The sequence below is a fragment of the Leptonychotes weddellii genome, chromosome 11, assembly GCF_054177405.1.
Source record: "Leptonychotes weddellii isolate Sample4059 chromosome 11, ASM5417740v2, whole genome shotgun sequence".
Classification (NCBI taxonomy): domain Eukaryota; kingdom Metazoa; phylum Chordata; class Mammalia; order Carnivora; family Phocidae; genus Leptonychotes; species Leptonychotes weddellii.
Window position 1 is genome coordinate 85,995,256 of NC_138379.1, and position 27,620 is coordinate 86,022,875.

General features: G+C 47.7%; 1 protein-coding gene across 4 annotated transcripts in view; it reads left to right on the plus strand.

The window, feature by feature from the left end:
- TMPRSS5 (transmembrane serine protease 5) overlaps positions 1-27,620 on the plus strand; it is a 65,274-nt gene that overhangs the window by 15,226 nt on the left and 22,428 nt on the right. For 2 of the 4 annotated variants that reach the window (XM_081799455.1, XM_081799451.1), the window contains one exon: positions 1,697-3,810. The exons of 1 other annotated variant lie outside the window; for it this stretch is intronic. In XM_081799455.1, the coding sequence (XP_081655581.1) occupies positions 1,697-1,728 (32 nt within the window). In that variant the 3' untranslated portion in view covers positions 1,729-3,810. Of the gene's footprint in view, positions 1-1,696; positions 3,811-27,620 lie in introns of those variants that run through there. One more of the 4 variants, XM_081799450.1, reaches the window with a different exon arrangement.

Sequence of the window (27,620 nt, forward strand, 5' to 3'; positions counted from 1 at the left end):
AAAAAAAAAATAGTCAAAATCATAAAATGAAAGAGTGGAATGCTGGTTGCCAGGGGCCAGGAAAGGGGGAATGGGGAGTTCCTAATTAATAGGCATAAAGTTGTAGTTAAGCAAGATGAATAAGCTCCTGAGATAATGCTGTACAACATTGTACCTATAGTCAACAATACTGTCTTGCACACTTAAAAATTTGCTAAGAGGGTAGGCCTCATGTTAAGTATTCTAAACCATAATAAAAACATTTTTTTTTAATTGGCCCAAGAACTCAAACCCATTTCTAACGGACACTCCCTTGCACCAACTTTAACACAATAAACTGCCTGGAAGCAGATTAGAAGGTACTAACAGAGCTCTCTCCCAGCACTGTGTGATGTTAGGGAATTCGCTTAACAGCTCTGGACTTGAGTATCCTCACCACCAAAATGAGTCTCAGCGCAAAGGCAACCCGTCGGTCTGCAGCCCCGGGCCACGGGCCGACCTCGCACTGACCTCGCACCAACCAGCGGGACCGAGCGGAGGTCAAGCTGGATCTCAGCTCCTGAGCCAGACCGCAGGCGTGAAAGGGCGAAACGCCGTAGGAGGAAAGAACAAAGCCTGGCCGCGCTGGGTCACTATGACCCAAAGGAAAAGCGTCAGTACGACCAGCCCCCAAATCCTTGGATTCTTTCCTGGAGCATGGTGGGCTGGGGAGAGCCAGCATGTGGCCACCTTTCCTTCCTCCTTCCTGATCCAGCCCCTCCTACACAGAGCCTTGTGGACAGCCATGTGGGCATTCCTCCTGCCTAGGGCTGTGCCCACCAAGGGGGTCTGCCCTCAGGGAAAGAGGCCTGTGCAGCCTCAGAGCCACTTGAATTCTAGGGTCTAGAAGGGGGCACATGGGCTCTGAGTGGGCACATTACCTCAGCCCTGTGAGCTTCTCCCTTGAGGGAGGCAGTGGTCAAAAAGGGCCACAACAGCAGGGTCAGGCCTAGGGTGAGGCAAGTGAGGCATGGCTCTCAGGATCACACAAGGATGGGGGGCTCCTGCCTCATCCGGTGCTGGCCCTACAGGACAGGGTCTTACAAAGTGAGCAGCCCAGAGCAGGGCGGCTTCTTTCTGGTCTCCGTGGCAGCTGAAATTTATTTCATCCCCTCAAGTGAGACCGAGGTGAGATGGCAGAAGTAGACCCCCCTCTCCCGTGTGCCCCCACTCCTCTAAAGTACGATAAAGCACTCCTGGCCACCTTCCAGGGACCTCCACATCAGCCCAGCTCCTCTGGCAGTCCCTGCACTCATGCTTAGTGGAGAAGTGGAAGGATTCATTAGGAGTCCCACTCATGTGGCCGCTCAGAAATGAACTGAGATAAGCACAGGGAAAAACTCTAGTGTACAAATGGATTGTATTCCAGAACTCTCTAACAGAACAGAATTCATTAAAATGAAGGTGAGTCAAAGCTAATTAGAAAAATGGATGTGTAGGGTCAGGAAAGGTCTGTGGGGGAGGAGCCAGGATACAATCCGTATGCATTTAGGAGAGATCTGGATTAAGCTGGTATGGACAGATTGTCTTCTTGAATGCATGTGTTGAAGCCCCAACCCCCAGTGCGACTGTATTTGGAGACAGGGCCTTTGGGAGGTAAATTAAGGTTAAGTGAGGTCTTCGCTGGTGTCCTTATAAGAAAAGGAAGAGACACCAGCGTTCTCTCTTCCCTCACAAGCACAGAGAAGAGGCCATATGAGGATGCAGTGAGAAGGTGGTCATCTGCAAGCCGGGAGGAGTGTTCTCACCAGAAACTGACCCTGATGGCACCTTGGTCTTGGACTTCAGGCTTCAGAACTGTGAGAAATAGATTTCTGTTTTTTAAGCCACGCGGTCTGTGGTATTCTGTTACGGCAGCCCTCGCCGCTTAATATCAAACTAAATCACCGTAGAAGACACTCATAAAACAGGAGAATAAATACAAGAGCAAGCTCAGGGTCTCGTAGCCCGATGTGGAGCCTGTGGCTTGGGTATCTGTTGCACCATGTGTGGGAGGCATTTAGGGGAGGCCAGGTCGGCGGGGAGAGAAGAGTGCTGGTCCCAGGAGCCCAGAGTCTGGGTTCTGATCTGGTCTTTGTCGTTTGTTATTGAGCCCAGCTGTCTCTGGACTTTGCTGAGTTCCTGTTTTCTCCTCTATGTAATGGGACTAATAACATATTTCCTGTATAACCCATGGAGTAGATGGGAAGACCAAGTCAAATTAAATAACAAGAAGACTTTGGCTATTGCATAGAGCTAGACAAATGGAAAAGGTTATGGCTTCCAATCTGTGTTGGCACATCTGCCAGTTGTCATGTTTATCTAGTCAAACCCCATTTAATGGATCTCTCCTTGGTGTCATGCCCCATTTAAGCCTGGAGCACCCAGAACTGAATAAAATAGCATTGTCTTCAAGGGGTTCACGATCTGGTTGCGGATGAGCACGAAAAACTAGTTATATTTTTTATTTGCTGAAAGAGCACAAATATGAACTATTTTGAAAGAGTTTGCTACAATTAATTTACAACCATTTATGGATAGATGCTTGTTGCCAGAAAGAACTGATGTGGTAAATGAGGAAATTTCCCACCTACTATCAGCATGTAAGGTTTTAAGAAAGCCAGTGGAGGCAAATGATGTTTCGATCATAACCTCAGAAATGTGGTTTCCATACCAACATATTTGTGCAGACTAGAAAGCCCAAAACAAAATGCTGCCTCTGATTCACGAGAAGGCAAGCCTTGGTTGAATCATGTTTTTAGTAGAAAAGACTAAGCCCCGCAGCCCCCACAGTGCCCTGCCAAATTGTCTGTCTTTATTATCTTGAAAGAGCACGTAATGAGAATAGTCCGGAAAATAGCTTAATCTGGAAGGTCTTGCACACTTCTAGGAGGTGGGCAGCGTGGCACAAGAGGCCGTGTTTAGTTTTGTGTCTGCCTTGTCGGGATGGTCACCACGAAGGATCCAGTCCTCCCTGATCTGTCCTGCTGACCTCTGCCCACCCCCTCCTCCCTCCCTGTGTCCTCTGTTCTCCCGTCTCCCCATCCGCCTTTCCTTCATTTTTGTTACCTGCCTGTTGTGTGCCAGAATGTAGAGATTAATATCTCACTATTTCAGCAGAAACTCCTAGTCAGACAGGGAGCTCAGAGATGTACACCAACCATTTCAGTACAGGGCCAGGTGTAAGATGCTACGGGAGCATTGAATAAGGCATGAGCCTGGGTAAAGAGACTCTGCTTGAGTTGGGCCTTGACTGATGAATGTGGGAACTGAACTGGGCTGGGGGTGGGGATACGGCTAGGAGGGGAAGAGAGAACAAGAGCCTTTGGGATCAAGGGAACAGCAATACAGAAATACCTGATATTTCTTGGGAAACAGCAAGTGGTTCTGTGTTAGTTGTTCTTTGATTGCAGACCCAAAACAGGGTCTGATACCAGTGAATATGTGGCAGTCAAGCCAAGGAGTCCTCAGTTTGTCTCATGGGAAGTGGGGAGGGAGCCTCTGAGACTGCTGAAGCAGGAGAGAATCACAGTCATATATAATGAGGGTATATGTGTAAAATGGAGAGATTATTCTGGAAGAGACATGCAGGTGGGCTTTGAGGGGCACTAACCATTAGTGTAAGGTTTCAAACTGCTTTAAAGATAAAAAATCTTCATTTGGAGCTCTTAAATATGTGACACAAAGCAGTGTTTTATTAGCATGCATTTATTTTATAATTCCAAATTGGCAATACCTACTTAGTATGAAATCAATCAGTGTGAACAGTGATGTCATTTTGATGAGTATAAGAAGTTGAAGTTAGGGGCTATGCATCAATTACAGAGTTATATTAGTGAATATAACAGATCTAGTTTATTTCCGGATTTTGGTTTTGGCTGCATAGCACCAAGGAATCCTGACTTATTCGGTGAGGTTGTTGGTAATAGCAATGGGTTTTGCACAGCTTGACTTTCAGTCTCAGGACACACTTTAATTAAAAGAGGAAAACTGCATTCAGAGGCCTGTATAAAAATGAATTGATTTTGTAAGCTAAGTTAAAGGGCTGGTGGTCCCCAAGTACCAAAATTGGGTATATATGATGCATTTTAATTATGGTTTAGATGGCTAAAATATGTTTTAAATGAGACTTAAATAAATTATTTGAGAAACCCCAAGCCACATATGGAAACTGAAGACACACGAGATTATTCCTCCTCTGAGTGAAGGGTATTATGTGTCTTATTTGTGTTGGTCATTTACCGGGTGACAACAGCTGGTCCTCCCATGGCCAAAGTTGAACAATTAGGGTTACATTAATACACATTTCTTCAGTTGGATGTTGACAGGCACTTCTCTCAAAACTGGCAGAGCGGGAAGGTGGGGTGGGTATATTGGGTTCATCTTTCCTTTGGACAGCACGTGACATCTGTGTAATCTTGGTACTTGTCTGATCTGTGATTTGTGGGCATTGGGAGAACCCAAGTGAAATGTCAGTTTATCAAAAGACCTCATGTCCGTTTGGAAACTTCTACCCGTGTATACTCTTCACCTTTGCAACAATCCTATGAGATGATCACGATCATTATCCCCATTGAGGCACAAAGAGGTGAAGTGGCTTGCCCAAGGTCAGAGAGCTAGTAGGTGGCAGAGCTGCGCTTTGATTCCATAGTCTGTCCCTAGAGCCTGCATACCAGTCACTGTGCTGTTTTGTCCTCTTCAAGGTGAGAGTTTGCATTAGACCCCTGAGCTCAAATACCTTTTAATTGGAATGAACATTGCATTTGTCCAACGCTTAACTGACTGAGCCACCCAGGCATCCCGAACAAAGTTTCTTCTCCCGATGTTCAGGATGGGCTTTTAGCAGAAATTGTGCAATATGCAGTATAGGTGGGGAAAGGGACTTACCATATGTGTGAACTTTGTTGAAATGTATTCTTTGGAGATGGGCTTGGGCCCTATCATGAAGCATCAGGTATCATGGAGTCAGGAAACTGTCCTAGGGGGTCTGTGAGCCAGGCAGCCTCTGTCTCCCTGTTAATTGCAGGATCCAAGATACCAAGTTACTGGGTGGGACAGACCCAGTACAGAGAGGGTGGTGGGATGCTGAGAATTTGGGTGAGGGGTGGTCCTGGCTCCCAGGTCCTCCTCAGGTCCACCCTTTTCTGGCATTGGTCCTTCCAAGTAAAGAGAAGCAGCCCATTAAGCCTCCGCCGAAGGTAAGAGGTTGAGAAGCTTAAGAGGAGATTGTAATGAAAGTGAGCTGGCAAAGCGGCTAAATTGATAGGAAACAGCAGGGTGGGGGCAGCCATTGCAAAACCAGTCTATTAAGACAAGGTCCTGAGAGGCCAGGCTGGATTTTCTAGAGAACAAATGCCAAGCTGAGCAGACTGAGTAAATGAAGACACGTCAGTCAGGGCTGCATGCATTGGCAGGAGCAGCACACACTAGAAGCAGGTCATGCATGGTCAGGGTGGCAGGTGACCTGTTGGCTGGGTCTCAAAGCTGAGTTTGGAAGAGTTTATTTCAGGATGAACAAAAGGAATCTCCTGCTAGGAGAGCTTGTTATCTCTGGTGTTCACAGCAGAGCATGAAAATCACATCAAGGAAGGATTTAAATGAGTTCTTGGAGCACGGAGAGCAAAAGGACTAGTGAGGGGAATAGAGAAGTTCAGGGGAGCTGCTTGACCTTGTGGGATCACCACTGGGAAGTTCAGCAGCCTTCCCGGACTCCTGGTGGCCCTGCGCACCCAAGTGAACACAAGTCATGATTGCCACGTGACCCTCTGCTCAGGTTCCAGTGTGCTGTACCCATCCCTGGGGTTAGTCTGAGCTTCATGTTCAGAGATCTCATACCCCTACTCACAATCCACACACCTCCAGGTGTCAACTTGGAGAGAGCGTGCTGAGCTCAGCCCTCTCCATGAGCAAGGAGCTGGTTCCAACCTAACCGCGGCTCTGAGAATGAGTGTGTCGTCTCTTTCCATGTGGCCAGACCACTGCTCCTAGTTGAAAAGAGCAGGGAGGGAACCAGTGCTTTGGGGACACTTCCTTTGTATCAGGCGCTGAGCCAGACATATGAACTACACGGTTCAGTACCGGCTCCCTTCACTTGGTCCTCATGCTACCCCTCCACCACCTTGTGATTTTCCAGGTATGCACTTTCCTGGCCCAGGTCTGTCTACAGCTCTCCAGTGTCCTCAGGATAACATTGGAACTCCTGAGTTGGGTACACACACTCCAGCAAAATCCAGGTCCTCCCACTTCTCTAGTCTCACTTCCCTCGCTCCCTCTCTTGGATCCTTTGCGGTACGCAGCCACCTGCAGCTTTTGGTGTGTTCTGTCATGGCTGCCGTGCCCCTGCCACGTGGGGCTCTTCCTTCACGACAGGAGGATGGGATTTGCAGGGGAACCACAGTCATCAGTGGTTCCTCTCAACCCTGACTGTGTGTTAGACTCACCACAGCAATCACCCTAAAAAATAAAAATCACCCTAAAAATACCAGAGATAGGCCCATTTCAGAAATTCTGATTTAATTGCTCTGGGCTGGGGCTCAGACTTAAAACTTTTTTTGAGGGGCGCCTGGGTGGCTCAGTTGTTAAGCGTCTGCCTTCGGCTCAGGTCATGATCCCAGGGTCCTGGGATCGAGCCCCACATCGGGCTCCCTGCTCCGCGGGGAGCCTGCTCCTCCCTCTCCCACTCCCCCTGCTTGTGTTCCCTCTCTCGCTGTGTCTCTCTCTGTCAAATAAATAAATAAAATCTTTAAAAAAAAAAAACTTTTTTTGAAAGCTCCCCTATTGATTCTAATGTTGAGGATCGATAAACTATGTGATCAAAGCTACAGAAGGCTGAGGAGCGAGCTGGTTTTGCACGTAGGCCTACCATTGAGGTAGGAGTAGAGGTGGAACTGTCTCAGAATTGACCAAGTCAATCCTGAACATTCTAGTCCCATGTTAAGGGAATAAGGGACAAAGCCTGAGGGAGGACAGCTCACTCTCCTGCTTCTACAATCTTGAGTTTATGTTGAAATCAGCACAGTGCAGCTCTGATCAGCTAGAAAACCAAAGTGAGAACCTACAATAATGCTAAGATAGGTCTGGATCTAGGATATTCTGGATCCTTCCACTCACTGAGGGGCTCAAGTTCATTGCCCTTACCACATGCAATGCTCCCCTCTCTATCTCCTTCTTCCACACTTCCACCCTAAGCCGGTGATGGAGATGCACAGAGTCCTGTGACCAGGAGTGAGGCTTCCTCAGTCTTAGCTGTATGCAGGTGGGCTCATAGAGGGTGAATGTCTCACTTGCCAAGTTCCAGACATGTGTGTCTCTCTAATTCTACCTGGACTTTTCCCCACTAGGTCCAAGCAGAGACCTCTCTCAGCCTGCAGACCTGTGGTTCTTTAGCATGTATCAGAATCACCTGGAGGGATTGTTAAATGCAGTTTCTGATTCTGTAGGATGGGGTGGGGGGAGGGGCTTGAGAATTTGCATCTCTAACAAATTCCCAGGTGGTGCTGATGCTGCTGGTCCTGGCGGCACATTTTGAGAATTTCTGCTTTGAAGAACAGGTCCTTTCGGTCTGGATTCTCTGGGTATTAACCCAACTTAGGGAGTAGCAAATCCTGGCATACTCCTGGAAATCCAGGGTGTAAAGCTGTGCACTGCCCTCTCCTCACAGAAATCAACAGACCAAACATTTTCCAGCTTCCTCTAGCATCTCCTTTAACCACTACAAAATACAATCCTTGTCCTTCTGAATATTGACTATTTCTTTTCTCCTGCTTCTCAGCTTTTTCCTCTTTTCTGGCTCTCGTTTTCTATCTTTTCAAACATTCCAGGCTGTTTTATGACTTGGCTGTGCCATCGCATGTGCTGAAATCTGTGCCCAGGATTTCCTTCCCTTCTCTCTGTCTGGCTGTTTCATTAGCCTCTTTTGGTTAGAAGGAATTGCTACTCACTCAAATTACTTCATTTTATAGGGACTTTATTTTAAAGATCCCGAGAGAGGCTGAACAGATCTCAGGAAGAGCAGAAACAGGTGGGTGGTTCTGATTTCAAGGTGTCTGAAGGGACATCAGCAGCAGAAATTTGTGTGCGTTTCCTCTAATGTTTGGCCACTAAGTGACTCAGCAACTCTGTGTATCTACTCCTCATTCTTCTTTCTACCAACTAACATGCTTCCCCGATACTCTATATTTTTCATCCGCTTTATAGCTTCTGTTTGCTCTTCCTCATCTTATTCAGTTTCTGTTTCCTTATAACTTTGGCTTGAGCCATGGCTCATGTTCTACCTCATTGAGATTCTTTCAAATAGGGCTACTACCAGGGTGTTCAGTTTAAAGCACTTCTAGAATGTTGGAGGAGGGACCTCCAAAAATCTTCTTCATAAAAGCAATGAGAACACTGGCAAAAATAGTCAAAATCAACTGTTCTAGAATTCTGGAATATAACTAAGATATACAACAATTTGAGAATAGTTTACTCAAGAAGTGGCCAAATGTCAGCAAGAACACCATGTTTTTGTAGTATTTTATCTTGTCCTATTCCCATCCCTCTCTCCCCAGCACCACAGTAATCTCGGAAACCAGCAGCCTCACAAACTATGTTTTCTGTGAAAAGCAGCATCTTAGTAGCCACAGAAGAGGGCAGAATGGGTTCAGACTCTCCAAAATACCCTATGCCCAAAGAAGTATTATTGTTTGAGTCATATGGAAGCTCCCTGGAAGAGAACCATTCTCAAGGCTTGTCTTTATTTGACCCAACTCAGAGTTCAGACCTGTGGGACACCATCAAGTCACCAACATTTACATAATGGGAGTCCCAGAGGAGAGGAATGAGAGCAAGAGACAGAGAGAAAATCTAAAGGAATAATGGCTAAAAACAAATTTGATTAAAAACATTAATCTAGCCATACAAAAGTCTGACAAACTCCAAGAAGGACAATCTCCAAGAGATTCACACCTAGATGCATTATAGTCAAATGATCAAAAGCCTAAGACAGAATCTTGAAAGTGGCAAGAGAGAAGTGACTCATCATTTACGAGGGATCTCCATGGGGTTAACAGCTGACTTCTCATGAGAACCCATGGAGGTCAGAAGGCAGTGGGATTCCGTGTCCAGAGTCTTGAAAGAGAGATTGCCAGCCAAGAAGTTTATATCCAGCACAAGTATCCTTAAGAAATGAAGGTGAATTTAAGACATTCCCAATCATGTCTTCTTTTGACTTCTTCAGGTGCTTTAGAATATGATCTCTTTCAGCGTTGACTCCACTCCAGTGTTCTATACACTGCCACCTGCAGAGAGGATAGATGAAGGACACACAGGTGGAGGAAGATGGAAAGTCTCTTGTCTTGGATGGTTGAAGACTAACCTGAAAGAATATGATGTCACCACATCCACCAGAATCAAGAGAAGACATTGATAAGAAGGGCTTATTGGCATGGTGGAACCATTATCTCTAAAGCTGTTGAAGGAGATGGCCCAGCCTTTCCCAGAGGATGGTGTGACATGTGGTACGGAGCTTGCAGAAAGCAGAGATGCTAATGGTGGGGGAGCATGGGTGGCCCCACTGTCCTTGGGTGCTGTAGACTGAAGAGAGTACCATGGATGAACACAGATGGATGAGAGCTGACACATGAGCCCAAGGATTGGTGATGGACCTTTGGTAGGCCGAAGCCCCAAACTCATCTTGTGTCTGACAGGAGTGAATGTCACCAAAAGAAATATGATGATACCATCCTGATCACCTAACCTTCTGTAATCCCGTGAAAGAAATACTGCATTGACTAACAGAAGCAATCCTCTTACCAGGCTGCCCTCCTGGAACCAGGACCCACCTATGGTTGCCTGTGACAACCACATTGCTCTGAGTCTAGAGCTGTCAGGGAATCTGTTAATCCCACATATGAGGTAGAAGGTCTGTGAGGTCCCCAAAGGGAAGAAACAGAGAACAGGGCCTTTGCAAGTCCTAGTCCAGGCTTGGGGTACTCCATCTGGATGACACTGCTAGCCTCCCTCACCACAGGTCTTACGCATGAGAGAGGAGGTACTGGCCCCCTTGAGGTGTGAGGCCTGCCCAGGACAGGGCCCTGCTGGCTCTGATCTTAGGGTGCTACTGTTCTCACATTCACTTCTCCCTGCTAGCTACCTTGACGGTTAAGTGTTCCTTGGTTTAAATGATTTCAGAGAGGGAATCTGGTTGTCCTAGCTAATCACTTTTGCTCTAGCCCAGTAGTACTCAGAGTATGGTCTGAGGACCCCTGGGGTCTGAGACTCCTTCAGGGGATCTGTATGGTTAAAACTCTTTTCGTGATAATACTCAGATTTCGTTCGCCCTTTCCGTAGTGTTGACACCTCAAAAACAGTGGTGGATAAAACTGCTGGTGCCTTGGTACAGGTCAAGGCAATGCCACCAAACCGTTGTAGTGGTTTCTCACCGTATTTTTCACTACCACATACTCACATTTGGAAAAAAAAAAAAACAACTCAGTTTCACTAAAGAGTATCTTTGATGAAGCAGTAGAGTACTGATTTTATTAAACCTTGACTTTTGAGACAAGGTATGTATGTCTTTTTTTTTTTTAATTTTTTAAAAAATTATTTATTTATTTATTTGAGAGAGAGAGAGAGAGAGAGAAACAGCATGAGAGGGGGGAGGGGCAGAGGGAGAAGCAGGCTCCCCGCTGAGCCGGGAGCCCGATGTGGGACTCGGTCCCAGGACTCCGGGATCATGACCTGAGCCGAAGGCAGTCGCTTAACCAACTGAGCCATCCATGTCTTTCTTAAGTATGTGTGGAGCATCCATAGAGCCCTTCTGCTACACACTGAAAGACAGTGGGTGTGTTTAGGAAAAACACTCGTATGACTGAGTTGCAAGCTGAACTAGCCACTTTTTTCACAGAACGCCATTTTACTTATGAGATATATTGACAGAAAAAACTATGGTTATTCAGGTTTGATATTTCGCAGACATTAGCAAAAATGCACAGAGTGAGCCTGCCAGTTGAGGGAAGCAACGGATGGGTTGACAGTGATGGCATTTGAAGTTTCACGTGAACATTAGGGATTTGGAAAGCTTGTACTCGCCGGGAGCTGGTTAGCTTCCCAATACGTAAAGACTTTCTGCTTGGTGGCGATCTTAATGAATGTGAGCAGATAGAGGGGGAAGATCAAACGTTCTGATTTGGACTTGCTAGGTGTGAGGGGCTTTCGTGACAGAAAGCAGCCTCAGGGAAGGGGCCGGAAGTCAGACTCTGAGAGCCTGAATAGGCAGGGCTGAAATGTTCCTACGATGGGCACTGCCTGAGTTGACATGGGTGGTCTGTATCCTTTGTGGGACCATGTGGGCTGCTTCCTCATGTGGACAGGTTTACTTGTATCATCAAATAACTCCAGAGCTCCTATGGGGAAGGCTTGGGACAGGCTGGAGTTGAGGCTGGGCTCAACTCCCTCCCCTGAAGCTTACTCCACTATTCTCAGAGGCTCTGGGCATCCTGGAAAGTGATCTCTGAGACCCACAGGAGAGAAGGGGGCTTGGACGGGCTCACTTACCCTGACCATAACAATGCTAAAAATAAACGGCTCAGCATCCCAAGCTCTGCTCAGAAGGGAGCCAGACACCCCCAATCTTCTGTAGCATATCAGATACGGTGTTTTTCAGAAATCCCGACTGAATCCTGAGTATTGCTACGCAAACACCCTGAGCCAAAATGCAAGGGAAGACAAACAAGTCTGAAGCCCTGGCAGAGTGACTGAAACGAATAGAGCAAGAGAGAGAGAGCTGGTGAAGTATCAGAGTAAAGTCAGCTTTCTTCCGAGACTCCAGGCTAGTTGCAAATGCAGTAATCAGATATCTTGAGGAGCAGAGAATTTGTCTTGCACTAGGGTTGTGACGAGAGGTCCCCTCTGATAGAGGTGCCCTTGTTTAACACTTTTCTGCATGTTTCTGCCACTGAGTGAGGTGGTGCCTAGCTTAGGCTGGTGGTCACCGACCCCATCCCCACACCAGCCCCAAAGAGATAGCAATGGTGTACGGCGGGGGCGGGGGATGGTGGTGAGGGGAGGTTGGAGTTTGGCACAGAGGGATTTGAGCTGAAACAGAGATGCTGGTCTTGAGTACTTTGAAGTCTTTACTAGAAGTCTTTCACACGTAAATGGGTCTTACTTGTCCCTAGATGCTCAGTCTAGTGCTGGCTGACATAGGCAGCTGGTGCTTGGGAAATAGTTGCGGCTTTGTGCTGTGAACTGCTTTATGGGAATAATGTTGAAGGGAGAAAACATCCTAGGCTGGGAGGAGGAAGAATCATCATGGGGCCAGCAGCAGAATATTTCCCCTGCAGGCTTGTAGAGGAAGGTGAAGCTGTTGGAGGAGTAGAAGAGGGGACGGGCAGAAGGGGAGCAGAGGGGCTGACAAAGGAGAGCAGGGAGAAGGATGAAAGATCCCTGATGGGGATAGAAAGGCAGGGGGGTGCAGATGTCCTGGCAGGTCTTCTGCAGGCTGGAAGGAGAACTGGAGAGAACAGTCCCCAGGCCTAGGCTCCCTTGCCTGCAAGGACAGAGACATTGGAACCTAGAGTGCACACTGCACCCTAAGCTGGCAATTTTACCATCAGGAACCCCCCCCCCACCAGCAAGCCACAGTTCCACAGACCGTTCTCAGCAAATATCCCCAAATATCTCTGATGTCCTAACATTCCCCCACTCCACGACTCCCCGATATTTGTAGCTGTGAGTCATTCACCTTCATCCATTCGGTCACCCATCCACTGACTCACTAATTAATTAAAAAAACATTTACTGAGTGCATCCCGTCTGCCAGGCACATGCTAGGTACAATGGTTAAAATAGTGCAGTCGTTCTCAAAGTGTGGTCTCTGGGCAGCTGTGTCCGCACCGTCTGGTGTGTAGTTACCTATGGCTGCCTAGCACACGGCCCCAGAACTTCGTGGCGTAAACCAACAATAGCCATCTACGATTCCTCATAGTTTCTGTAGCTTCTGGCTTCGGGCCTATCATGACGCTGCTGGGGCTGCAGTCAGGAGGCTTGGGTGGGACCGGAGGACCTGCCTCTGAGGTGGCCCATTCACGTGGCTGGCACGTGGGTGTTGGTTGCTGGTGGGAGGCTTCGGTTCCAAGCCCTGTGCACGTCTCCTCAAGGTTGCTTGAGTGTCCTCACATCATGGTGGCCGGAACAGTCTGAGAGAGAAGCGGCCAGCTACAGTGTCTTTTGTAACCTCGTCTGGAAGTCACACACCACTGCTTCCACAATACCCTATTCATCACACAAGCCAGCTCTGTTCAATGTGGGAGGAAACCGCCTCGTGAAGCAAGCATCACGAGGGCCATTTGTGAGACTGGGAGCTTAGAAATGCACATTCTCAGGCCTAACCCAGACCTACTGAATCAGACACTCTGGGAGCAGGGCCTTACATCGGTGTTTGAATAAGCCCTCAGGTGCCTCTGAGGCAAGCTGATGTCTGGGAACCACTGCAGAGATGTAGGAAACGGTCTCTACTCTCAGGTTGCTCCTGGCTTAGCTCACGTTACGGAGCAATCACGAAACAGTGCTGTGGCAAGCACAGGGAAGTTAGGGGTGGTTTCCCAGCCCCGCATGCAAGGTCCGCCCTAACCTGAACTCCTCTGACCCTGCCTCTCATTCTACTCCTCTCCTACTCGGGCCCTTTGCTGTAGTCTGATCTCTCCCCTGTCCCCGTGCCCTCACATTGTGCTGCTTCTCTTTTCTGTGGAATGAGCTGTGACAGATGTGACAGCATCTGGCATAATAGCTGTGATAAACACATAATAGTTGCTTGATAAATCCACCTGGCTCCCATCTCCCTTGTTCTGGATTTCATGTGGGGAAGACCCAGCTCCTGCGCCCTTCACCCAGCCAGATTCTCACCTTTCTTCAAGGCCCGTTGCTGGGCTCCACTTCCACCAAGTGTCTCAGACAATGTCTGCCCTAGTTTCTCCTTTCCCTGAGTCTCTGAGCTCCATCTCAGGACCCTGAGATCATGATCTGAACTGAAATCAAGAGTCTTAACCCACTGAGCCACCCACCTTTTTTTTTTTTTTAAAGATTTTATTTATTTATTTGAGAGAGAGAGAATGAGAGAGAGCACATGAGAGGGGGGAGGGTCAGAGGGAGAAGCAGATTCCCTGCCGAGCAGGGAGCCCGATGCGGGACCCGATCCAGGGACTCCAGGATCATGACCTGAGCCGAAGGCAGTCGCTTAACCAACTGAGCCACCCAGGCGCCCCAGAGCCAACCACCTTTTAAATGCTATTCTTGTGGAAGAGCTCAGGGCAGAGAGGCACCTGATGTGACGGAAGGAGTACAGGGCAAAAGACTTACTGGATTCCTGGCTTTTCTGGCTACCCTGTAATCCAGGGCAAGTCCTCCTCACTGATTCAGACTTCAGTTTTACATCTGTGAAATGGTGCTCAGAGCCACCCACATCTGAAAGGTCACAAATACCTAAGTAAAGAATGGACATGATAGAAATATTCTATAAAGTTGCCAGGGAAATGAAAGCCTTATCAAATGGTGAAGGAGGTCCCTTAAGCCTCACTCGAGACTTTGCAAAAGCTATTGGGAAGAACAAGGCACGGACTGTGTGTGGAACGGGACCCTGCGCGGGTGGGCAGGCAGGTGCTGGGTCCACACGTAGCTCCCAGGCCCTTCAGTGTCCTCCATGCCCCAAAGGCCCCCAGTGTGTCCACATCTGCTGCTGCCCCTCGCTCTCCTGCGTCTTCCTGGTGGGCTGGGGCTGGGAAGAGAGGGCACATGGGGGCTCTGAAGGTTTTCGTGACCTTGGGAGAGCCTGGCCCCGGTGGCCATTAGCCCTCCCTGGGGGCCATCTCTCAGGCCCCATCCTCCTTTTTTTTTTACGTGTGGCAACTGCACTGTGACTCGCTTAAATATTCCTCAGATTGTTTTCACAGTCGTTCTGTGTCTAGGATTAAGTCTCCTGAGCAGCTGGCTTAGGTGCACATGTAAAGTTGCTTAACAGCATCCATCCCTTTGAAAGCCAGTGGAGAGAGTGGCGGCTAGGGGGTTAGGAAGAGCAGGGATTTGTTTGAATGCAGCCATGCCCCACTGCATTGCTTCTTTCTCATAAGGAGCTGCGTTTGGCTCTGTCTTGCTAAGTGAGGCTCTTGACGTCCCTCTGGCCTCCTGGGGAAGGAAAGCAGCCATCTGCTTGTCTCTGACGAATTCATGTTCAGGGAACACGGCAGCCAGGTGTAGCGGAAAGATCACTGAAGTGGAGTCAAGAGACTATACTCTGTCCCAGCCCTGTCACTAGCCAGCCAGTGGCCTTGGCCAAAACACGGAGCCTCCTTGGACCTTGTGATCTCATCTGTCAGATGAGCAGGAAGGATGAAGGTGATCTTTTAAGTCCCTTCTGCCCTCATGGTCTCGTATTGTGGGAGGAGCCTCCAGATTTGTGTCCCGCCCTATGATTTTATGAATTCTGCCTGGCTCCCCCTCAGTACCTGCCCCAGATGATTGCTTTGCACATCAGCATTTCTCCAGGAAGGATTAAATATTGCACAAAAGAGAAGAGATGAATGTTGTAATGCTAATGCCTGACAGCTTACATGTAATGTTTTATGTCCTATATCATTAAGAAAAATCCAAATGAGGGGCGCCTGGGTGGCTCAGTCGTTAAGCGTCTGCCTTTGGCTCAGGTCGTGATCCCGGGGTCCTGGGATCCAGCCCCGCGTCGGGCTCCCTGCTCCGCAGGAAGCCTGCTTCTCCCTCTCACACTCCCCTTGCTTGTGTTCCCTCTCTCGCTGCCTCTCTCTCTGTCAAATAAATAAATAAAATCTTTAAAAAAAAAAAAAAGAAAAGAAAAATCCAAATGAAACACCATAAAGACAACCTCTGGAGACTGTCCACATGTAGACTTCATGGCTTGTCTAAATTTGGGTCTCTGTCAATGCCGAAACTAAAATGGCCCAGTATAAAGTCATATTCTCTATCAGCTGTCACCAAATGGCTCATCCTTGATCCCTAAGGAATTTAACTCCATTTATCAAATAGCTACTGAATTCCTATTATGTGTAAAACCTTATCATGCGTGCTATAGGCAACAAGAAGAACAGAACACTCTTTTCCTTGGGGACATGATTTTATATGGTGTATCTTAGGTGCTGATTTTCCAAGGGGATAATCGTGTTTTGAGCATCTCAGCATCTTAGCATATTGTGTTCATAGTAACAGCAATGACTAATCTTTTAGTTCACACAGAACTGTGTGCCTGCCGTCATGGTAAGTGCTTCATAGGTACTTCCTCCTCTCCTCTGCACAACGATCCTGTTCCAGAGATGTACGAACTGAGACCCAGGGACCTCAAGTAACTGAACCAAAGTCATAAAAACAGAACAGGGACTCAACCCAGGTCTGCCTGCTTCTAAAACCCATGATGTTTGTCATAGGAAGAGTCTGCTTTGTGTAAAGTTGACAGTACAGAAAGAAGAGTTGAGTAATTGAGTAAGCAAAGAGTGAGAGCTGGGAAGAATCAGTGAATGGAAGAACTTTGAGGCAGACCCTGAGGGGCTTGAGGGAGATATGGGCTGCCCCCTTCACCTCACTGAATGGGGCTCAGGCCCTGTAGTTGGGTAACTGTCTTCAGGGTCCCTTTCAGTTCTAGTCTCTGCTCTCACCTCAGAAATGACTCCATGCCCCCTCCCAGCACACATTCATCCATATCTCCTTTTTTATTTGAGTGGAACCTCTGCTTTGAGTCAACCAGATTTTTTTTTTTTTTCATTTGTCTTCACTCTACCTCTACCCCAAGTCTATTTCTAGCCAGGCCATTATGCAGTCCATCTCCTGGACTGAGATCCTGAGATAACCTGGCTTGTGTCCTCAGAGTTATGTACTTGATCTCCTTTCCAGATGCCCAGAGTGTGGACCAGCCAGAGGAGCAGGGAGATAGCGTGAGTTAGTGCCCTCAGCCCCATCCTGGCACCCTCATCCATGCTTACAGGCTCTGCCAAGCTGAGGAGAGACCCAGTCAGGGACAGCCCCTCTGTTGGGCCCTCCAAACTCAGGACAGCCTGGCTCCAGGCCTCCAGGCATCAGCCTCCGAAGATTCACTGAGGGAGGACTGCCTCTGGGGGCTGGCCAGGAAGGCTGTGAACTCACTATAGACCCTGCTAGAAAACCACTGGCCCGGTTTTGGCCTTTTCAGCCCTGCCTCGTGCCTTGTGCCACCTTTGTGTTTGCATCAGGAGCCCTGTTCCTTCAGGCCTCTTTAGCCTCTCTGCAGCTTCAGTCCTGCCTCGGGAAAGGCTGAAAGGCCCACTTCCCCGGGAATGCTGGGGCTGTCCTGGACATGGGATCAAGGGAGGGGCAGGAACGGGACCAGTGCAAGCTGGTCCAAGGGATGAGGCTGTAGAGCAGGGAGGAATCAGGGCACCTCTCAAAGGGTAAGTGCCTGCTGGGGACCCTGGAATTGCAGGTTGACCCAGGCAAGCCTGGCCCTCTATGCCAGCTGAGGGGGAGAAGGGCAGGAGGGAATGTGATTTATTGAGAGCTTGCTACCATGGGCCTCCATCCCTGGTTTATCCTTTGATTATTACAATTATCTTCTTGGTTGGGTTTGACTATTCCCATCTTACAGATGAACAATCGGGCTCAGAGAGGGGAAGTAACTCAACTGTATTCTCACAGCAAGTGGTGGAGCTTGAATTTGAACCCAGATGTTTCTGACTGCAAAGCTCATGCTGCTTCCTGGTGAGGGGGTTTTTCACGCCTGGCTCTTTTCATTCCTTGTGTGGACGCCATTGCTTACCTCCTGCTTCTTGGCCACCTCCCTGCAGCTGGCTCAGAGGTGCGTCTGGGGTTAGAAGGCCAACCCCATGCTGTGTGTGCGCACAAGCCCGTGTGTGCTCACATATAGCACACTTGTATGGTGTAGGAAGTATGCAGCGGAGGAGGAAGGTCTGGGGTCTGCAGAGACGCTCCCTCCTCGCCATGCCCCAGCTACTGTTGCTGCTCAGCACCTCCCCCCTTCAGGCTGTCCCCAGGCTCCCCAGGGGCTTTGGGGTGGGGGGTTTGTTATGGTGTTGTAGGTTCTTGTCTCTTTCCCCAACAAGGGTAATTGCAGATGACTCACAGGTGGAACAGGATCAAAACCAATTTTATTTTACTGAATTCTCCCTTCCTCTACATGCGAAAAAGCTTTAGGGTTGGGGGGAGGCTCTTCCAGAAAATTACACCCTGCATCTCCCTTTCTGCTGCTCCTAGGAAGTCATTTAAAATGGAGATTAGAGCCCATTATTGCACATTTAATTACCCACCAAATGAATGGCATATTTAATGGAAATGGCAAAATCCTCCAACATGCGTAAGATTTCTAGTTCATGCATCTCCGGACGTGTTGCAAAATAATTCATTAACTAGAGACTTGAACGGCTGGGCTGCCTCAGGGGAAAAGCAGGGCCAAGGAATGGGGCCAAGGATGTGTGAGCCAATTAGCCGACATCCCTGCCCCTGGGGAGCTGAGGTAATACTGAATTCACTCCTACTGTGCTCAGAGGTGCAGCCCCGCCCCTCCAGGGGTGAGGCAGGGAGTCCAGCACTGGGGGCCTCTGGGGCCTGTGCAGGCTGGTCCTTGGCTGAGTAGGGAGAAGAGGGTGGGGGTGGCCCATCTCCAGTCCTCTCCCCACCCCCAGGTTCCCATCTATACACTGCAGCCCCAGGCCATATGCAGAAACAGCTGTGGGGTGGAGGGGAGAGCTTCAGAAATGGTAGGCAGAAGGGAACCACCTCTGAGGCAGTTGATGGGGACAGGCTCTATCCCCCATCTCCCCCTCCAATCCTCTAGCTGTGGCCTCTCTGGCTTTGGCTCCAGGCTGTTGTTATATTTTAGGGAGGTTTGTTCACTCACTCAACCAGCCAACATTTATGGAACATCTGCTATTTGTGGAAAATCTGTTTAATTCAACCATGCAAACAACCAACCTTCTTATTAAATACCTATTATTCATTCATTTCCTTGTTCATTCATTTGTTTTAAGCAATGAACTAACCAGCCAACATACATTGAATAGCTCCTGGTTTACTTACTCATGCAACCAATCAGCAATAAAGTACCTACTATTGGACCATCCATACCTCTATTCATCCATCCAATCAGCCAACCAATCAACCAACCAACAATCAATACATTAATTCAGTATTTATTGAATATTAAATGCAAATTCATTCATGCAGCCCACGGACATATACTGAACACCTACTATATACCAGGCATTGTGTAGGCACCAAGGAAACAAAGATCAAGACACAGACAAAGATCAAGACTCCTGTCTTCAGGGAGCTTAGAGTGAAGTATTAGTATTAAGCTAACACTAATTCAGCATTGAATATATATGCCCAGCACTGTGCTAAATGCTTTACATATATTAACTCATTTGCTATAAAATGTACCATGAAGAAACAGGCTTAGAGAGGTTAAATAAATTTCTCAGTGTTACACAGTTTTTGAGTTGATAGAGTTTTGGGGTTTGAACTCAGATTTGAAAGTGTGTGCTCCTAAGACAGCCCTGCCTCCCTAGGTGGGGTATGGAGCCAGGTATACATTTCCCCAGCCCTATGGATAGAGGGGTTAGCATTTGATTGGATCTTAAAGAAGGCATAGGAATCCGTGAGCTAGGGGAAGGAAGGCGAGACACCTTGAGCAGGACAGTGTTGAGAACTAGGGAATGCAGACAGATAAGATGCAGTTTCTACCCTCCAGGGGCTTTTAATCACACAGGGGAAGTGATAGACACAGATGACTTCACCACAAGGAATGGTGGGGATGCCTGGCTGGTGTGGTGTGGGCTGGTGTGTGATGAGTCCTACAAGACCCACACATGAAATTCATAGTAGCAGAAGGAAAGAAGAATCCTTCTGGCTGGAGGTGATCAGAGATGTTGTGATGGAGGAGACAGAGCTCAGGACAGACTTTAAATTAAGGCCGAGCAGGATCTCTGAAAAAAGAGCTGGGGCTGGGGAGAACATTCTAGCAGGTGGGATGGCATGAGAAGATGAAAAGCACTAGAAAACAAGTGATACCAACTGACTCCCATTTCAGACTCAAGTATGGGAGCAGTGAATGGAAGAAGAGTCTGGAAAGACTGGAGTGTTCAGCTAGGGAGATGAGGCTTAGGTTAGTAGGCAATAGGCAGCCAGGTTTTGAGAAGGGGAGGGTGCGAATTATACTGTTTGTCACCTTGTCTGTATGTGCCAGGCAAAACATTCCCACAAGGTGCCTCACCCGCCTTCCGTGGTGGCCAGTTTCTGGCTAGGTTCAGTCAAAGGGAGCACCAGTCAGAAAACATGTTCCCTGCCCTGCCCTTGCTAGTCAGAGCTGTGTCACCCCAGAAATCTATATTTTCAGCCTTCACTCTAGGTACTTTTAGTACTCAGGTAGGCCTGGGAATCATTGATCTATATACCGTTCACCAATCACTTTCTTCTTTAATCTTGGAACCCAAACCAATATTCTTATCCACATTTTACAGTTGAGAAAACTAAGGCTCAGAAGGGTTGTGATGTGTCCAATGTTACCAACTTTTAAACAGAAGAGCTGGGGGCCCCTGGGGGGCTCAGTCGGCTAAGTGTCCAACTCTTGATTTCGGCTCAGGTCATGATCTCAGGGTTGTGAGATCGAGCCTGGTGTTGGGCTCCGTGCTGGGCATAGAGTCTGCTTGAGATTCTCTCTCTCTCTCTCTCCCCCTGCCCCTTTCCCTGCTCATGCTCTCTCTCTCTCTAAATAAAAAAAACAACAACAATAACAACAGAATAGTTGGGATTAAAATCCGCATTTCTGATTCTATACTTGGCTTCTTGGGAGAACCAGAACAAAGATAGAAGAGCTTCGCAATAATTGAGTCCTCATGCTCTTTTCTCAAACTTGTTTCCTCTAGTCTTTGCATTGCTGAATATTGGCCATCTGAACTAGCACTGGCTGCACACAGTGCTCTATGGTCCCCCAGCTAATCATAACCTCATAATCCTGTGGCTGCACCTGGTTTGTATTTGCATGTCTTCTCTCTCCAACTGTCTCTAAACTTTTAAAGACAGGCAGTATGGAATAGTGGTTGGTGCATGGCTTCTGGAATCTTCAATCTCTTCCACTCCATAGTCTCACTCACCCCCTCACTCAACCCCTGTATCTCATCATCTACTAGATGATGAATGGCTTCATTTATGAGACTCTAGGACATCATTAGCTGACCACTCCCCCAGCCCTCCAAATTTATCACTCAACATTTACAGATTCCTTGTTAGTAACTGCTCAGTAAATACCAGCCATTTTCTTATTAGGGTGGATAAGAGGGAGATGAGCCAGCCAATGGGACAGAGATAATTTCTGGGGCAAGGAAAGAGCCCTGAGTGTAGGATATATTTTATGTCCAGTGGAGGCCAGAAAAGACCATTGTTGCTTACCTATCATGTGCCAGGTACTTAATGACACTGTCCAATTTAATCTTCACAACAGTCTGATGATTTGTGTGTCTATTTTTATTTTACTGAAATAAACTGAACTTCAGAGAGGTAAAGTAAAATTCTCTACATCCCTCAACTCATGGCAGCAAAGCCAGGACTTGAATTCATACCTGTGTGACACGGGAGTCCATGCCCCATCTGTCACAGCCACGGCTTCTGGCATAGGGGTGCTGAGACAAACAACCCAAGACAGAGGACCACAGCTAGACGACAGGGTCTCAGGCCACAAGACATGTCCAAGGATCTCGGCTCCATTTTCAGGTGGCCGGTGACTCCCTCTGTCCCATCTGCTCCTGCCCTCCCACCCACTGATTTTGCCAGAGGGGCTCTGGGTAATGACTCAGCTGGGAACCATCCAGCCTCATCTTCCAGACCTATTGCAAAAGACTTCTGAGGTAGATAATGGCTTTTGAAATGTAATTTAATTTAATACGCTGCTGTATTGTTACTAATGTAAGCCCCACTGTGTGTATCTCTGAGGCAGCCAATTATAGAAACTTTCATAAAGAATATGTCTAAGCCAAGGCAACTGTTACTTTTCTGAATAAATGGGATGGGGTTTAAGCCATCTGGCCAGGACTGGCATTTGAGGCCTCAGTGACTGTAGAGATTCCAGGCTTCCAAGAAAATATTAGGGAGAAAGTCCCCATTATCCTCTCAAGAGTAGCACAGGGATGGGTACTGAGGATCCCTCTGTTTGCATGCCTTATCCCCAGCCTTCTAGCACATCATGGTGGAACAAGGCCACCAACATCAGCATGGGGATTTCTGTGTGCACATGGGCTGACTTCTTCATGTTAATCAAACGACATCTCAGAAGAAAGAAAAGAGGACATGTAATAAGTATTCTTCAGTGTAAGTGATTAGAAGGGGTCTTGTAACAGATTGCTGGCATCTGGGGACACTGAGTCAAGTCATAATTCAACCCTCATCTGACTGGTATACAGAGAAAATGCTTAAAATACACACAAGTAGGGGCTCTACTTACCTTCTCTCCAATTTCTGACATTAATCTCCCCTCCTCTTCCCTCCTACACCAAAGCTGTCACCAAAGGGTTCCACTGGGTTCCCTGCAGAGAGCCCCCCTCCCTCCTCTTCTCTGTCACTCAAGCCACACTTCAACAGGCCCTGTACTCAGGAGGCAAGTGTGTGACCCACTTCCCAGGAAAGTGCGTGTCCTGTCACATCTGGGCTGTAGATCCATGTACCTCTGAGATTTCTGAGGGTCACACCCTGAATCTCATAGTGGCTTGTTTGAAATCCTCATTTTTTAATATGATGATGGGAAAAAAATATCAATCTGTATATCTGGTGTTAAGAAATTCTCTTTAAGTATGTTAATTTGAAGAGGTCTTTCCTCTGGGATTTGGAGGTCAAGGGCCTTTAGTGCTGTTGTGTGTTGTGGGGCACTGGGAGTGTGTGTGTCTATATGAAGTGACTAGAGCTGGTAAGAAGTGTTGGATGGACAAAGGGAGCCTCTCCATGTCCTCAGGATGAGCTCACAGACTGGAGAGAGCACTGGGTTTAGGGGTTTAGGCTCCTCTTTGCCACTGGTCTCATGGGACTAGGCAATCAGGAGAACCAAACACCACAGCCTTCGTGGAGGCTAGCTTGTAGCTCTCCTTCAGACCATCACTCCCTCAGTCCGTCAATTTGTCCATCTTTCCCTCCTTCCAGCCTTACATTTTTTCCAAATTAGTCAGTAACATTATCTTTGGAGAGTCCAAACTTTAATGAAGGTTACAGGACTCTTCAGCCCAGCCCTGTCTCCTCTCTGGCCTTTCTCTCCTGACCCTCTGGTTCACGCTCTATACCCAGTTAAACTGCCACATTTTCACCTCCCAGCTGTGGTGCATGTTGTCACCCCTACCTCACACCTCTTTACTTTGACTCCTCTACCAGGTTCATCTTCCACTCACCCTTCAGGCTTGAGTTGAGATATCATTTCCTCCAGGAAACCTGTCCTCACATCCTCCCCATTGCCTATGTCTGAGTAAATGCCCCTCCTTATCTGTGCTTCCTTAGCTCTTGAATTTACTCCATGAGGACACCTGCCACCCTATAAGGGAAGCCACGAGTGTCATCTCACATTGACCAGGTTGTTTCTGGTCTGTGTCCCTGGTTCTCTGCCTTCCTCTTGGGGCTGTCCAGCTGGCTGAAACCTCTCACAGTGTGATCCTGATTAGTGGGCTGCCCTAAAGGTGCAGCTTCTACCCATGGAGGAAATCTCAGATTTTGATCTGTGATTGGTTTGGGGTATCAGAGAGCTTAGGAGTTTAGGGGATAGGGGATGTGTGATGATTAATTTTATGTGTCAACTTGACGGGGCTAAGGGATGCCCAGACAGCTGGTAAAACATTTCTTCCAGGTGTGTCTGTGAGGGTGTCTACAGAAGAGATTAGCATTTGAATTGGTAGACTGAGTAAGGAAAATTATCCTCACCAACATGAGTGGGCATCATTCTGTCTGTTGAGGGCTTGAATAGAACAAAAGGGTGGAGGAAGGGTAGATTCACTCTCTTTACTTGAACTGAAACATGCATCTTCTCCTGCCCTTGGACATCAGCGCTCCTGGTTCTCAAGTGTTCAGACTCAGACCAGGACTTTTACTTTCAGCTCTCACTGCACAGGCCTTCAGATTCGCACTGAATTACGCCACTGGCTTTCCTACATCTCCAGGTTGCACACAGCAGATCATGGGACTTCTTGGTCTCCATAACCACATTAGCCACTTCCTAGAATAAATCTCCTCTTAAATATGCCTATGTAGATCCTACTGGCTCTATTTCTCTGGAGAACCCTGACTAATACGGTGGTGGTGGGGGGGGGGCGGATATATATTCTTCCTTTTGTGCATCACTTGGTTCTGGTGTCATGGCCAATCTAGCCCTCCCTGAGTTCTGCATTCAGGCAAGGTAGAGTTATCAGAGAGCCCATACTTAGCTGTTCTGAAAGTCTAGGCTTCTTTCCTGCTGGGGAAGAGTGTGAAAGCGGGAAATCCCAGAGAGGAATTTTGGGCATTTAGGGTTGTGCAGAGGCAGGCAGGTGATCTCACTGCCTGATGGCCTGTGTTTGTTGTCTCATTCCATGTTTCCTGGATCCTGGGGCTTATCTCTCCCGTCCAGGTGGAATTTCAAAGCCTGTTGGAGCAGAGAATCCTGGGACAGAAGTGGGAACATGTTACAGGTTTTTATGGCAGAGTCATCCCTGGAATTTTAATTACCTATCTTCACACTATTATGTATTTACATATCCTAATGACGAGATTACACATTTCAATTAGCATGTAATTATGAGTTCTATTACTTAAAGAAAAATACTTGGGGATAATTACACAATTATGAAGTACAATTAGAAAATGACATATAATTAAATTTAGAAAAGCTTTTGAAACACTCCTCCTACCCTCCCATCCTGCTGCCTGTACAAGAGAAGTCTTGTATTTATTCTCTCTCTCTTTCTGCTCTTCCAGTACAAGTGTAGTCCAGTCCCAGTCCAGTGTGAGCAAGGGGCCCAGGGACATTGTAACTTGGGGAGGTGAGCCCTCATGACCTCTTGGGGGTTTAGATGGAAGCTCTACCTGAGGTTGTGGAATCATGGGGGCATTTTTTCAGGTCATAGGGGAGTCGCTGTCCAATCTTCCTGGCTGGAGATCTGCTGGGAGTGCAGAAAGTGAGGGAGCAGGGTGGGACTGGCAATCCCAGGGGCTGTGAATGTTGCCAGCAGGCTGGACTTCTGAGGCGGACAAGAAACCCATAGGGTATCAGAAGTCATGTCTTCATGACTACAGCATTTTACCACCTTGAAAACGCTTCCACTTTCCCAGCTCATTCAATCCTCTGAAACCTCTTGAGGCATGAAGACAGATTAAGGATTCTTGTTTCCCTTTTGGCATTCCTTTCTTTGAACTGTATGTGTCCACATTCCTGGTATTTGTCTTCAGTTCTTGGATTTCCCTTCTCTGTCTTCTTCATTGCTTCTTTTTCTACTTGGCTCACAGATTACATGTTATTTTTCTCCAGCGTTCCATCCTCTCTCCGGTTCTTTTTTTCTCTCTTTGGCAATTGAAATGAGGTGGAGGGAGTGGGTGGGGTAAGGTTGGGTGATAGCAGGGAAGGTAGCCAGGGCACAGACTGGCCGCTGCTTACACATCCATTTCCCCTCCCTCTGGGGCACATGGTTGGAGCACCTTCCCCAGACTTCCCTGCAGTCATGTGGGGCATGTAACCATGGACAGAAGCATGGCCCATAGTACTTCCCTCTCGATCCTCCACTTTGTCTTCCACCTTCTTCTGGCTGAATGCTGACGTCACGGATGACCTTCAGAGTCACTTTGACAAAGGCAGGGACACTGCCATCTCTAGAGCAGAACACTCCTATCATTCTGGCTGCTGTTTAGAGTTTGAGCAAGAAAACTTTTGACTGTATTAAACCATTGAGATTTCTGGGTTTATCTGTTATAGCTGCTGCTTGAAAATGAAAGCGACCTTACTAATATGAAATAAAACTTGGGCCCTGATATTTGTATGGGCAGTGTTTTTATTTTCTCCTCAGGGAGGTCTAACTAGGAAACCAGCTTGTATTCAAAGTTGGTAAATTTGGTTCGTCTAGTGGAAGTCTTAGTTGCCTCCCTGACATCCGCTTCCCTTTCATTTGGTAATTATCCCAGTTTTGTTCAGGTTCCCAACCTTTGTCCACCCCCATGTGCTGGAACGGAGGCTGCCCCCACCCTCCGCTCCAAGGTTGGGCCTATTGGCCCTAAGAATAACTGCATTCTCTCGGCTTCAGGAATCCAGGCCAATGTGAGTCCTGGCCTCAGGATTCGTTCAGGAAAGGCTGCGACCCACTTGGTGCAGTGAGACCCAGGGGCAAGTTTACTGGGGTCTGCATGGAAAGATGCTTCTTCACTCTTAAGAAAGAGCCACAGAAACTGTATCCCTGATGAGTCCAGAGTTCTGAAAATGGGAAGCCAAAGATCTAGACCCCATGTAGACAATGAGCCTGGGAAAGCATGGTCTGTCCCTTAGACTTGAGTCCCCTGGTCCCCAGATAGTTGTGTCCCCATTGGGACCCATTCATTACCTGCTCTTGCCATGCTTCCAAGCTCACCAAGATACCAGCTTAGGATGCTTTTGACTGAAGTATCAGGAAACCCAACTCAAATAAACTGAAAGCAGTAAAAGAGGTTTATTTGATCAGGTAACTGAAAAAGGCTAGGAGTGGAACGTGGTGGCTCTTGCTCAGTTTCTTTGAGATGCTGTTGGCACACTGACTTGTCTTCAGGCTCCAGGCCTCATAGCTATAGACAAGGTCCAAGGGAAGGAGGTGACACCAGGTTGTTCTGATCAGTGTTTTAGGCCTTCTCAATTCTTGGGGTGCTTGACAATAGACATCTTGGTTAGCTCCCATAGTTAGCTCCTCACACCCGCTGTCTGCTTATTACTATTTAATTCTTAGAAGACTGTCTGTATTTCCCTCATCTCCAAGTTCTTGGGCAGAATGAGCACCTGGCCATGGCTCCCATGCCAATCCAGGTCACCTTCTCTCCCTGACTGATCACACATTCTTTTTCATGGCTCGAGCCATCACCTGTCCATTGACAATCCCAAACCTACAGCTCCAGGATGGGCTGTCCTTGAGGCTCTTCACAGACTCTTCTGGTTTCAAGCACTACCTGCACAGCTCACTGGGCACACCGGGATTGTACCTCCAGCAGAGTGTCTACATGGGAAACCCTCATGTGCTCTCAGGCCAATGTTTTCTAACCCAGTTAGTGGTGCCTCTAGTTACCCAGTCACTCAAGTCTGAAACCTCAGCACCATCTTTGCCTCCTTCTTTTTTTTCCCCCTGACAAATCCAAGGGATTCAACTTTATATTAGGATCCAACCTTAGTTGAAACTTTTCTTGTATTTTATCTGGACTATCAAGGTAAGGTTTCTTGACTGGTCCCTCTGCTTCTGGTCTCACTCCTTTCAAATCTATCCTGCCTACTATCCCTAGAGCAGCCTTTCTACAATACAATTATTCATTTATTGTCTTCAAAGAGCTTTCACTGGCTCTCCATCACTGCTAGAGAATAAAATCCAAATTCCTTAACCTGACATTCAAAGCTCTTCACGTCTGGCCCCGGCCAC